Genomic DNA, 14,149 nt, shown 5'->3' with positions numbered 1-14,149 from the left:
AGTGACACCACTTACAGTTGCACTCGTGTTGCATAATCATACTTGTGCCACTGCTCGACTTGTATTATGAAGTACAATATTGACAAATAAACATTAAAAGTAATAATACCAACACAATAACAATACAACAAAATAAAATGCTATAGCTGCATTGTCAAGAAAGATAAGCCTGCATTATGTATTATCAAAGAGCAAATGCGAGTGGCTGATGCTCTGGTCAAGACTGGAATGCCAAAATGTAGTTGTGCATGTCGTGTAATGCACTAAGTGGTCTGTACTTGCCCTGGTGGCTTAAAAAGCCAGTCAAAAGGCTCAGACATTTTTTTACACCCCCAATGAAGCTAGGCAATTCATAGAATAGACCACAGCGATCATGTTTTCCAAATATTGCAGCGCTGAGCTGCGCAGAGCCTCCATTTCGAAAAACAAATCCCGTACTCCTTTCTTATGCGTGACCAATCTTCCTTTCACATGCAGTGATGCAAAGTCGTCGATTGGGGACTTGACGTAGCGCGCAGCACGTTGATTGGTCTAAACCAATCACGACGGCGGGCTAGGCCTTCGTCTCCCTGTGAGATAGAAGGGTGGGGAAGCCGCCCGAAAATTTTAAACCAGTTGGTACCGATGTTACAACCCCTGTAACTTCCTCAGTACAGCATGTGTTTGCGAAATTCTCGTGGTAGCATGTTCCCAAAGCAAAAGTGCACATATTTATTTTTATAGCAATTGTCGGACCTCGGTGTTGTTTACTGGCCCTTTAAAGCAGCTATGGCAGTGTGCTTCTGAGCATAAAGACGTGGGTTTGATTTCTGGCTGGACCAGCAATATTTCACGAAAGGTGAAATGAGCGAACACTCATGTACTTGAATTTGGGTGCATGTTAATGAACACCAAGTCGTCAAAATTAATATGTAGTCCCCTGATACTTGTGTGCCTGTTATAATGTTGTAGCTCTGGTGATTAAACTTTAGGGTTTTTTTATTATTTTAGTTTATTTTGTTCGTCGGCAGAAAGTGAGTGCCATGTAAAAAAGAAATGTATTTCGGGGATGTAGAAAACTACATTTGATGATGCAATTGGCGAAATCAAAGGCGTAGGATGGGTTCAGGCTAAATGAGATGCATGTATGCAATATTATCATAAACTCTTGGCAAGCGACACTCTCTTAAACATAATTGCTGCTTAAATGGAACTGCCTCTAGTATGATAACATTTAATTTAAATTCTGCCCCCTGTTCATTCCTCAGTAAATAGAACTCCTCTTAACAGAACACATCTTTCTGGTTTAATTTGGTTCAGTTTAATGAGTGTGTACTAGTATATGTTTAGTATTATTTTTTTATTGAATGTCTCTGTATTGCACTCGACTCATGATTGACTGATGAACATTAGGAAAGTGCGGCAAACGTTGCTGTCACTGTACGTTAGCTGAACAAACTGTTGGTCTAGTTGGCCATCCATCAACACTGAAACCGCAGAAATGAACACTGTGGAGTGGCACTATTGTGTGCCTCTCTTTTTCTATGTTGCTGTGTTCTATTAATGTCATTGTTGCACTATACTTCTTTGGTGTCTTTGTTGCACTTGTTCGCAAAGAAGTGCGAGTATTTTTCCCCCTTGTTTGTCACTCCAGCTTACGTTGTAATCTCTGGTGCGTCCCGTATAGATGCTGCAGGAGCCGCGTGCCTTTGAGACGGCTGTGCAAGCGCTGTTTGCAGCCCAGAAGCAGTCGATGGAGGCCAACTCGGTGGCCAGCGGCGAGCACCTCTGCTTCATGGGCAGCGGCCGGGAGGAGGAAGACCAGTACGTGCACATGGTGATCTCGAGCTTTCTCCAGAAGCACCTGCAATACGTCGGGCTCGTCCGGGGTGGATACAAAGGCAAGCAGTGTTCCTTGCTTTGCGGTATATACCGTATAAACCGGACTATAGATCGAGTGGGAATATAGGTCGACCCCCCCCCAAATTCAGGTTACCGAAAAAGAAAAAAAAAGGGAAAAAAACCCGAAACTGCCGAACCACACTTATTTGCAAAGTGGGCGCTCCGCACCACGACCGCCGGAGCTCCCCTCAACCACCATTTCAACTGCTCCTATTCGTCCGATGAAGCACCACTGTCTTCTGAAGACGAGAGTTCGTCACTGGCAGCCTCCCACAGTGCGTCGTCTTCAATGCCATCCAGCGAGTTGCTGATGCAACATTTCTTGAAAGCATTTTTCTCCATGGAATCTGGTAAGGAACTCCAAGCGGGATGCACCCACCCACAAACAGTCGCAAGCGGAGGCCTCTGTAGGCAGCCCGTCAGTGTCTTTGGGTTGTCGCTGGACATCCACTTTTGGTACTCCAGCCGCACTCGGTCCTTGAACGGCTTGTTTAACACAATGTCGAGCGGGTGGAGGGTAGATGTCATACCACCTGGTATCACGGCAAGGTATATTTTCCCGTCGCCGAGTGCACAATTCACAGCCTGTTTCACAGCGCGTTTCACTCTTATCCATTCGGGCATCATGGCTTTGTCCATGTGTCCCCTTTTTTTTTTTTTTGACGCCAACGACAACACCGGGCGGGAACACTTCCTTCGGCATTGTCTTGCGTTTGAAAATGAAGGGCGGAAGCTTTCTACCATCTGCCGTGCATGCCAGCATGACTGTGAAGCGCGAGTGCTCGTTGCCAGTGGACAACAGCTTCACATCCTTGGCGCCATGCTGCGTGATCGTCGTTGACGAAGGCATGTCAAACTACACGAGGGTCTCATCGGCGTTGCCAATCTGCCCCATCATGTAGTCGTTCTGCTCCCGAAGTTGGTTCACATGTGCTGAAAATTTATAAGCTTGTCCTCAAACTCCTCCGGTAACTTCTAACAGATGGATGTGTGCCGCTGGAGAGAAAATACTTTGCGTTGCATAAATCGACGCACCCAAGAGTTTAATGCACAAAGTTCTTCTCTCGTGAGCACAGCTTCTCGAGCGAGTTCCACGGCTTTCTTGCGAATGGTATACACAGTCACTGGCAGCGAGCGCGCACAAACTTCCCGCACAAAGTCCGCTAGCTTATCCTCCAGCTGCGCATAAACGGCACTTCGCCCATGAAACGACATTTTTCGAGGATCGTACATCTGCAGTTTCCCTTTCTGCGCCCTCCAATAGCCCACGCCTTTTTCCGATACACAAAAGCGGCGCTGAGCAGCCATATTCTCCATTCGCTTCTGCGAACTCAACAACATCTACCGTAATTACTCGAATCTAACGCGCACCTTTTTTCCGGTTAAGGCAGTTCATAAATCGCATGCGCGTTATAACCGAGTACGAACAAAGAATTACGGTCAATCTATTGCCATCGGCAAATCCAAAATGGCCGCCCCCTACGTGCGTCGGCATAGCACGTCGGCAATTTCTGCCTATGTGTTTCCCATGTGTGGCACTTCGTACGTGTGCTGAGGAGTTTGTCATCTAGTAGTGCATTAGCATCGACGGCGTGGAATGGCCGACTCCAAAAACTCGAGTGCACCACAATGCCGCTTTTAAAAGAAAAGTCATCGCGTGTGCAGAAACGGACGGAAATCGGGCCGCATCGCGGTCGTTCGGAGTTCCCGAAACGTGCGTGCGGGACCGGCGGAAACAAAAGCAGAAGATTTTCGACAGCAAAGCTTTACGCAGACTTCAGTGGACCACAGCAGGGTCGGTTTCCGCAAATTAAAGAGCTGCTCGGCGAGTATGTGCTTTAGCAGCGAGCAGCACAGCGGCCCGTGACGGCAGAACTGCTCCAAGTGCGGGCTATGCAATTAGTCTTAGAAAAATGTCTAATGCGGAGCCAGTTTAAAGCGAGTAGGTGCTGGCTAACTAGCTTTATGAAGAGGAAAGGCTTTCACCTCCGAAGGGGAACATGCATATGCGAAAAGTTTTGCGGAGGAGTATGATGAAAAGCTTCACAGTTTTCAGAGGTTCGTCCTAAACTTGCGGCGCAACGACTACCTGCTTGGGCAAATCGGGAATGCCGATCAGACGCCTCTTTACTTCGACATGCCTGGCACCACAACCGTCGAGAAGAAGGGGGCGAAGCAAGTTCGCGTGCTGACATCGGTCCACGGTAAAACTACAGTGACGGCAATGCTCTGTTACACGTCAGATGGGCACAAGCTTCGCCTGTACCTCATATTTAAATGGAAGACGCTCCCGAAAGGAGTAGTTTTTTCGAGTGGTGTGATCATGCGGGCCAGCGAGAAAAAATGGGTGCGCGTTGCAATCGATGTCTTACATTTTTTTTTTTTTTTCACGGTAAAAATCGGGTGCGCGTTACAATCGAGGGCGCGGTAGAATCGAGTAAATACGGTAGTTTAAGCGCAGCTGAGTACTGCCTCCTCGTACCGCTACTCATATTCAGTGAACGAAAAAAAAAGACTACTAAAAATGCAGCGCAATGTCAAGCGGAGCGAAAACTCAGAACAGATCGGAAGCAAACCAAGAACACAAAGAAAACAGACAGAGAGAGAGAAAAAAAAAAAAAACAGCCTGCGATTGGATTTGGATGTGGATATGACCGCGTCCTGCTTTTCACGCACATGCAAGCCACATGTTGCAAGACAGCAGTGCACTTTCTGCTAGACACCACTATATAAGACGAGGGGCTAAAAGCTTTAGCTTATTATTTTATAGAAAATATCTCAACTTATATTCCAGTTTATATGGCAATACAGGCATCAGTGCCTGTTGAGCGTTCTTGCAAATGTGTCCATGTGCTTCGAGTTGTTGATAAATTCGCCCCCGCTTTGTCAACCGCTAGCTTCCTGGTTACCGTAATTACTCGAATCTAACGCGCACCTTTTTTCTGGTTAAGCGAGTTCATAAATCGCATGCGCGTTAGAATCGACAACGCCTCCTATGCTTTGAGATGCCTGGCACGTCGGCCGCTATCCTATTGTTCACTCGCGGCCACCGTGTTTTACCGGACTGCCGCGAGCCGGCGCCAACTTCTGACACTACGCTCCGCCACAGAAAGTCACTACGCTAGTCGCTCTGTGGAGCTTTGCAGCGCTCATATTTGTGAAAATTTTGTCCTTCAAGGTTTGTAGGGCTTAGCAGAGTGAAAATAAAGTCAAGAACGAAAATAAGAAGTAAATCAAGTGGAACTACAATAGCACAATATTTATTCACTGCAGCAAAAGGCCAGCCTAAGCATTCTCTGCCAAGAGCTGGGGTGTGCTTCTCTGCCAAGCAAACTTCTCGCAGCACTTGTTGCGCCCTTTTGGCGTTGGCACAGACAGCTGCTGTGCTGCCCCTCACTTCACTTCCACTAACAGCCCGGGAAGAGCAGAAGGAAGTAGAGCTGTTGACGTTGCTTCTGTCGGATGATGCGACTATTCCTGTCTTCAAAATTTTTTCTAGTCCAGAATCAGCACTTCTCACATCCATGACATCATTGCAACCGGCAGTCCTTCTTAGAAATCCAAACAATGATTTTATTGGATCGCTTGAGAATTTCCTTCCGAGTACAAACGTGAAGTCGCACTCATTCAGCAGAAACTGTATGCATTGCACGTTGGAAACTGTGGTGAAAACTAGGGCATGGTAGGTTTCCTTGGTGAGAAAATTTTCGGGTGAGCTAGCTTCCTTTAGCATTTCGATGTACTCGAGAAAGACGAGCTCCAGCCAGTGAAGTCTGGGATCTTCTGCGTCTGAAAACTGCCTAGTGTCAGGGTTGTTCTGGTGGATATGCTGCTCACAGTTGCTCACATCCATTAGAACAAACCACCTGTACACGTTCGTCATAAACTCCACTGTAGGTGCAACATTTGCAAACATTCGCGTTTCCTTTTTGCAATGGTTCTCTCACCTCGCGGCTTCGACGGTGCTGGCCTGAGGTAAGAAGGGTATTGTGGGAAAACACTGGGCACAGTACCTGGCTTCAGCACGCGTCTCTTGGTGTCTTTGCGAAAGTCTGCATCGAGAAAATGAAGGCTGCAGACAGCTGAGTAGTTGGATGTAGAATTTGGCTGCCAGTCCTTTCTTGATATAACTTTCAGCCATTGTTCCCGGAGGTTTGCATCTGCAGGTATCTCGTGGAACGAAACGCCAGGCTGCTGCTTGCGCTGGCTCGAGGTGCAAAAAGGCACGCAGCAGTACCGCATGGCTGGGCTTCAGCTGCGGTTATTAGATCGAGCTCCGAAGAGGCAATACGCGCGATAAAACGTAGCACGTGGCACCCTGAGAAAAAAATGACCAACAGCATTAGCGCTCACTCCGAACGGGCTACCGCAAAGACTTCGCGGGCGCTCGCCTGACGGCAAGGCGCACGATAGTGTCAGAACACAGCGGCGCGGCGGTGGCGTGCGTAAACGGGAGAGGGTCGCGCCGACGCGCCAGACATCTCAAAGTACAGGAAACGTTGGAATCGAGTACGAACAAAAAAATTACGGTCAATATATTGCCATCGGCAAATCCAAAATGGCCGCCCCCTACGTGCGTCGGCATGGCGCATCGCCATTTCTGCCTATGTGTTTCCCATGTGCGGCACTTCATACGTGTTCTGAGGAGTTCGTCATCTAGTAGTGCATTAGCATCGATGGCGTGAAAGGGCCGACTCCAAAAACTTGAGTCAACGCCTCCTGTAGTTTATAGGGGTACAGGAGGCGTTGCTCGAGTGCACCACGATGCCGCTTTTAAAAGAAAAGTCATCACGTGTGCAGAAACGGACGGAAATCGGGCCGCATGGCGGTCGTTCGGAGTTTCCGAAACGTGCGTGCGGGACTGGCGGAAACAAAAGCAGAAGATTGTCGACAGCAAAGCGTCACGCAAAGGCTTCAGTGGACCACAGCAAGGTCGGTTTCCGCAAATAAAGAGCTGCTCGGCGAGTACCGTATACACGCGTGTAAGGGCCGCACCCATGTAAGGGCCGCATCCCGTTTTTAAGAAGCACATATTCAAAAAAAAAAGTTGTGTGTAAGGGCCGCATCCGCACTTTCCTTGACCCATGCGTATTCAAAATGCGCGCGCTTGTGTGAGCTACTAGGCGTTGTCAGTAGATGGCGTTAGAAAACACAATTCTCATCATCACCATATAGTACATCATTAGCATAATTTGTTGGTTTTCTTCATGCTAATATGTTCATGAAGTTGGCTAAAAAATTTTAATTTTTTAAGTAGTGTTCATACAACCGCCAACTAAAGGTTAAAGCAGGATTTTATATTTAACTTCTGGCACTTCTATACAAACGCGCTATCCATATCGGCATTAGCATCACCAACTTTGGTATTTGTGCGTTGTTTGGTCATTGTGCTGTTCAGCCTGCCATGTGCTCGAGTTTTGCGCACCGTTGAATGACTCTGGGACTCCAGCTAGTTTTCTGCGGGACGTTTACGTTTTCGCACGATGGGCAAGCAACTGAATAGCTATACAGCTGGCTATAAGTTGAAGGTGATCGAGTTTGCCCTCGAGCACGGGAAACGGGCCGCCGGCAGAAAATTCGACGTTGACGAGAAGTGTGTTCGACGTTGGTGCGCCCAGAAGAAAGCCTTGCAGAACACCAATATCAAAAAGCGCGCTTTCCGAGGAAAACAGTGCAAGTATCCCGATTTGGAAGAGGAGTTGCTCCGCTATGTGACTGAGGTGCGGAACGATGGTTTTGCGCTCACCACAGACATGCTGCGCATGAAGGCACTAGCCTTGGCACGTGTGAAAAATATACCGGCCGGGGATTTCAAGGCTAGTGCTGGCTGGGTGCGAAGGTTTATGAAAAGAAAGGGACTTTCTTTTCGGCGAAGGACCACGCTGTGCCAGCGGCTGCCAGAAGACTATACCAACAAGGTGCTTAGTTTTCACAAGCATGTCATCGGCCTGCACCATCAGCACAGTTATTTGTTGTCGCAAATAGCGAACGCTGATCAAACTCCTGTGTGGTTTGACTCTCCTGAGAACTACACAGTCGAAGTAAAAGGCAAGAAGAGTGTCGCCGTGCGGACCACCGGCGCTGAGCGCCAACGCTGCACCGTGATGCTTTGTGTGACCGCGGACGGGCAGAAGCTACCCCCGTACGTTGTTTTGAAAAGGAAAAGAATTCCCAACGAAGTTTTCCCCAAGGGCATCATAGTTAGAGCCCAAGAGAAGGGATGGATGAACAATGATTTGGTGCTAGACTGGGTGAAAAGTGTTTGGCAGAACAGACCGGGAGCTTTGTTAGCCAAACATTCACTTTTAGTATTGGATAGTTTCCGCGGCCACCTTACCGATAAGGTGAAGGAGCAGCTGCGCCGTGTCGGCACAGACATGGCCGTGATTCCAGGCGGCCTCACAGGAATGTTGCAACCATTGGATGTGAGCGTGAATCGACCATTCAAAGTTGAATTCCGAAGACTCTACACGGAATGGATGGCTACCGGCAACCATGAGCACACGCCGACCGGACGGCTGAAGAGGGCACCGCTTGCTGCTGTTCTCGGTTGGATATTGTCAGCGTGGAGCTCGGTGTCGACGGACATTGTGTCCCGAAGTTTTAAGGTCACTGGGATATGCAACAGCCTGGATGGCACCGAAGATGACTGTTTGTGGAATGATGGTGCTCCGCAACACACTATCTCCGACTCCGAGTCAGAGGACTCGTCGAGTGACGACGATTAAGCGCACACGCGGCATACTGCAATAAACGCTCTTCGTTCACTAACTGGTACGTTGTTTTTAGGTCACCACAAAAAAAGTTCCGTGTATGGGCCGCAACCTGAAAATTAGCCCTCACTTCCTGAAAAAAAAGTGCGGCCCTTACACGCGTTTATACGGTATGTGCTTGAGCAGCGAGCGGCACAGCGGTCCGTGACGACAGAACTGCTCCAAGTGCGGGCTATGCAATTAGTCTTAGAAAAAGGTCTAATGCGGAGCCAGTTTAAAGCGAGCAGGTGCTTGCTAACTAACTTTATGAAGAGGAAAGGCTTTTCCCTCCGAAGGGGAACATGCATATGCGAAAAGTTTTGCGGAGGAGTACAATGAAAAGCTTCACAGTTTTCAGAGGTTCGTCCTAAACTTGCGGCGCAACAACAGCTACCTGCTTGGGCAAACCGGGAATGCCGATCAGACGCCTCTTTACTTCGACATGCCTGGCACCACAACCGTCGAGAAGAAGAGGGTGAAGCAAGTTCGCGTGCTGACATCGGTCCACGGCAAAACTACAGTGACGGCAATGCTCTGTTACACGTGAGATGGGCACAAGCTTCGCCCGTACCTCACATTTAAATGGAAGACGCTCCCGAAAGGAGTCGTTTTTTCGAGTGGTGTGATCGTGCGGGCCAGCGAGAAAAATAGGTGCGCGTTGCAATCGATGTCTTACGTTTTTTTTTTTTTTTCGCGGTAGAAATCGGGTGCGCGTTACAATCGAGGGCACGGTAGAATCGAGTAATTACGGTAGCTCAATCGGCAGAGCAAACGTCTCAGAAAGGTGTTGGTCCAGAGTTGAAACTCCAGGATCAAGACGAATTTTCCGCATCTAAGAGACTTTTCTTTCTGAGAAATCCGTACGGATTTCCTGGTGGCTTCGTGCTACCAATGGGTGGTTGCCTTCTTTCACTTCCTAATGAGTAGAGACGATATTATAGGCAAATATCCATTTTGTGTCTTTTGACTCTATCACGCTACTTTGATATAGTGACACGTGCGGTTCTTTTGGTTTACGAAGGAAGACGCTGTCACTTTCTGTTAAGCGCAACGCAGGCCGCGTTTATCTTGTATGCCACTCTGGAACGCGTTACGACGCGTGTATAAAAAAACTGACACGTGCGGTTCTTTTCGTTTGCGAAGGAAGACGCTATCACTTTCTGTTAAGCGCAACGCAGGCCGCGTTTATCTTGTATGCCACTTTGGAACGCGTTACGACGCGTGTATAAAAAGCCGGCGCAGTGCGCTACTGGGGGTCTTTTTTTTTTTCCCGTCGGCCGACGACTGTTCACGCCGCTGTTGCTGTGAGTTGTGTTTGGCCCTGTTTTGCTGGGCACAAGTTCGCCCAATAAACAGTTCGCCTGACACCGCCCTGACTCCTGCGTGCTTCCTCTCAAGTGCTGCGTGTATCACAACCTCGTGACATCTGGTGGAGGTGCTTCTCTGTCCATGTACCGTACGCCCCCGTCCAGCCGTGAGCCAAGCCCAAGCCGCCAAGAGGACGACGCCGACCCGGTCGTTCGAGTGAGCCGAAGACAACAAGGACTACCGCCCGAATACCTGCCGCTCCCCGACAAGGACAAGAAAACAAAGGCTGCTACGAAGCCGGCATCCACGATGACGGAAGCAAGGTCTTCGGCAACCGTGGTCGTCAACCAGCCCAAAGAGCCGCCTACCTTCCGCGGATCGACCTACGAAGACCCGGAAAGCTGGCTTGACATTTACGACCGCGTCGCAGCCCTCAATAAGTGGGACCCGGACGACAAGCTGCGTCATGTGTATTTTTACCTGGAAGACGCCGCAAGGACTTGGTTCGAGAACCGCGAGTCAACGCTTCGAACCTGGGACGACTTCCGCGTTGCTTTCCTGCGCACCTTTGCAAGCGTCGTGCGGAAGGAAAGAGCCGCATCACTGCTTGAAACTCGGGTGCAGCTCCTCAACGAAAACGTAACGATCTTCACGGAGGAGATGACGCGACTTTTCCGCCACGCCGACGCCGACATGTCTGAGGACAAGAAGGTTCGCCTGCTTATGCGAGGAGTGAAGCAGGAGCTCTTCGCCGGACTGATCAGAACCCCGCCAAAGACGGTACAAGAGTTCCCCTCCGAAGCTACCACCATCGAGAAGACTCTTGAAATGCGGACCAGCCAATACGATCGGCGCATGTCGCCAGACGTCGCAGAAGTCCGAGGACTCTGCCCCGACGACCTGCGCGAGACCATACGCGCTATTGTTCGTGAAGAACTGCGCCGCATGTTGCCATCGTCTCAGCCCCAAGTCGCCTCTCTCGAAGACGTAATCCGCGAGGAACTACAGCGCTCACTGAGCGTTCCTGAACGGCCACAGCCCCAACCGGAGGCGATGACCTACGCCGCTACTGCACGACGACCTGTCGCCGCTCCTCGCCAACACCAGGACCCAACGTCTCCGCAGTTTCGTCGCCAGCCACCGCCGCCACCCCCGACGCCTTCCCGCTCGCCAGTAATCCAGCGCTCGCCGAGGAAAACTGACGTTTGGCGCACCCCGAACCACCGCCCACTATGCTACCACTGCGGCGAAGCCGGGCACACCTACCGCTACTGCCAGTACCGTGAGATGGGACTGCGTGGCTTCGACGTGAACGCGCCGCGTCCGCGCCCAGGTGAGCGACCTTGCGACATCGCCGACTACATCGCCGGATCGCAGTGGCAACAACGACGACCATCCCGTTCACCTTCGCCTGGCCGCTACGTCTCCCCGGATCGCCGCCAGTACACCGGCCCTAACCGGGGCCGATCCCCAAGCCCCTACCCGGGAAACTAAAGGCAGCAACCGATGGAGGTGCGGTTGCTGCACGACGCAATGCCGAAGATCCTCCTCCGCCGCCGCCGCCGCTGCCGATGACGACTAACACGACGCACGAACTTTCCCGACGTAGTCGCAGTACGCCGCCTGAGCAGAGTCTTTACGACAAAGCCTCGCCGCCGACGCGACATAGCAGCACCGGACCAAGCCGACGCAGCCGTGATCCGACGCCCCGACCTAACCGGAACGCCAGACGACGAACCACCGACCTCGACGTGATCATCGACGGCCACAGCATCACCGCCCTAGTCGATACCGGCGCCGACTACTCTATCATCAGTGGTCTCTTCGCCGCTAAGCTCAAGAAGGTAAACACTGCATGGGAAGGACCGGATATCCGAACAGCAGGGGGCCACCTTATAACACCGACTGGAACCTGCACGGCAAGAGTCACGATTCACAGCCAGACGTATTCTGTGAATTTTGTGGTCCTGCCGCAATGCTCGCGAGACGTCATTTTAGGCATGGATTTCCTGGACCAGCAAGGCGCAGTAATCGACCTAAGATCCAGGTCAATCACGCTGTCCACGGATAATGCAACGGCGTCAGACTGCAACGTCGCTCACAATGCCTTGAATGTGACAGAAGAGCAGGTAACCATCCCGCCACTGTCGAGCGTCATCATTTCCGTCGGCACCAAAGCGTCTACCAACTTACAAGGTGTCATCGAAGGCGACCAGCACCTGCTCCTAAACCGTCAGATGTGCGTCGCAAGAGGCATAGCCAAGCTTCATAACGGCGAAGCCAAGGTAATGGTGACGAACTTCAGCAACGAATATAGGCACTTAAATAGGGGCACGACGGTAGCACATCTAAGCGAATTTGTGGAAGCGAGCAATGCCTTCGCCCTCACTGATTCTCAGGGAGCCGCAACGTTGACAGCAGTGTCCGCGCCCGCCTTCGACGTCAATCAAAGCCTTTCCAGGCAGCAACAAAAGGAGCTCAAAGCCTTACTCCACCAATACAAGGACTGCTTCTCGTCGTCGTCGAGGCTTCGTCAGACCCCTCTCGCGAAACATCGCGTCATAACCGACGAATATGCCCGTCCGCTCCGTCAGAGCCCCTACCGAGTTTCTGCACGGGAACGCGAGGCCATCAAGCAACAAGTCGACGAAATGCTGCGTGACGACATCATTCAGCCGTCTACGAGTCCGTGGGCATCACCCGTGGTGTTGGTGAAGAAGAAGGACGGAACCCTACGTTTTTGCGTCGATTATCGTCGCCTGAACAACATCACGAAGAAAGACGTGTATCCCCTCCCACGGATAGACGATGCTCTGGACAGACTCTACAACGCCAAGTATTTTTCGTCGATGGATCTCAAAACCGGCTACTGGCAAATCGAAGTAGACGAGAGAGACCGAGAGAAGACTGCCTTCATAACACCAGACGGCCTATTCGAGTTTAAGGTCATGCCCTTTGGTCTTTGCTCGGCGCCTGCGACGTTCCAACGGGTTATGGACACAGTACTCGCAGGCTTGAAGTGGCAGACTTGCCTCGTCTACTTGGACGACGTAGTCGTATTTTCTTCCAACTTCGACGAGCACCTCCGGCGCCTTGAAGCTGTTCTTCGGGTAATCAAAGCCTCGGGACTTACCCTGAAGCCAGAAAAGTGCCGCTTCGCCTACGAGGAACTATTGTTCCTTGGCCACGTTATCAGCAAGTCGGGAGTGCTCCCTGATCCACAGAAAACAGCTGCGATCGCCGACTTTCCTGCACCCACCGACAAGAAAGCAGTACGCCGATTTCTTGGCCTCTGCGCTTATTACAGGCGCTTCGTGAAGAACTTTTCGCGGATCGCCGAGCCACTGACGTACCTCACGAAGGCCGACGTCGACTTCAAATGGGAAACGCCGCAAGTCGAGGCATTTCAAGAATTAAAGCGACGCCTGCAAACGCCGCCAATACTGGCGCACTTCGACGAAGAAGCTGACACCGAAATTCACACAGACGCAAGCAGCACAGGGCTCGGCGCCGTGATCGTGCAGAGGACCGACGGACTTGAAAGCGTCATCAGTTACGCTAGCCGGTCACTTTCGAAGGCAGAAGCCAATTATTCCACGACAGAAAAGGAATGCTTTGCCATCATCTGGGCTACATCAAAGTTCCGCCCCTACCTGTACGGCAGGCCTTTCAAAGTCGTGAGTGACCACCACGCCTTGTGTTGGCTAGCTAACTTGAAGGATCCATCAGGGCGCCTCGCACGGTGGAGTCTCAGACTACAAGAATTTGACATCACCGTCGTCTACAAGAGCGGACGAAAGCACTCCGACGCCGACTGCTTGTCTCGCGCCCCTGTCGATCCGCCGCCCCAGGATGACCAGGACGACGACTCTTTCCTGGGACCCATAAGTACCGATGACTACGCGGAACGCCAACGAGCTGACCCGGAGCTCAAGATCCTCATGGACTACCTGCAAGGCAAGACCGCCGACGTGCCGAAAGTATTCCGCCGAGGACTGGCTTCGTTTTTCCTGCGAAACAACGTCCTCCTGAAGAAAAACTTCTCGCCGCTCCGCGCCGACCACCTCCTCGTGGTACCTTCAGCGTTACGTCCAGAGGTTCTGGAAGCATTACACGACGACCCGACAGCCGGACATCTTGGTGTTTCCCGCACACTGTCACGAATACAAGAGAAGTACTATTGGCCTCACCTCGCTGCCGACGTCGCC

The 14,149-nt window shown here is 51.1% G+C and overlaps 1 protein-coding gene across 2 annotated transcripts in view; it reads left to right on the top strand.

Annotated features, from left to right (window-relative positions):
* TBC1D23 (TBC1 domain family member 23) overlaps positions 1-14,149 on the top strand; it is a 49,678-nt gene that overhangs the window by 17,156 nt on the left and 18,373 nt on the right. For both annotated transcript variants that reach the window (XM_037422588.2, XM_037422589.2), the window contains exon 11: positions 1,667-1,880. In XM_037422588.2, coding sequence (XP_037278485.2) covers positions 1,667-1,880 — 214 coding nt within the window. The remainder of the gene's footprint in view (positions 1-1,666; positions 1,881-14,149) is intronic.

The sequence above is a fragment of the Rhipicephalus microplus genome, chromosome 4 (genome assembly GCF_043290135.1).
Source record: "Rhipicephalus microplus isolate Deutch F79 chromosome 4, USDA_Rmic, whole genome shotgun sequence".
Taxonomy (NCBI): Eukaryota; Metazoa; Arthropoda; class Arachnida; order Ixodida; family Ixodidae; genus Rhipicephalus; species Rhipicephalus microplus.
The sequence above is the reverse complement of the archived record's forward strand: the minus strand, read 5'-3'. Positions and strand labels throughout refer to the sequence as shown.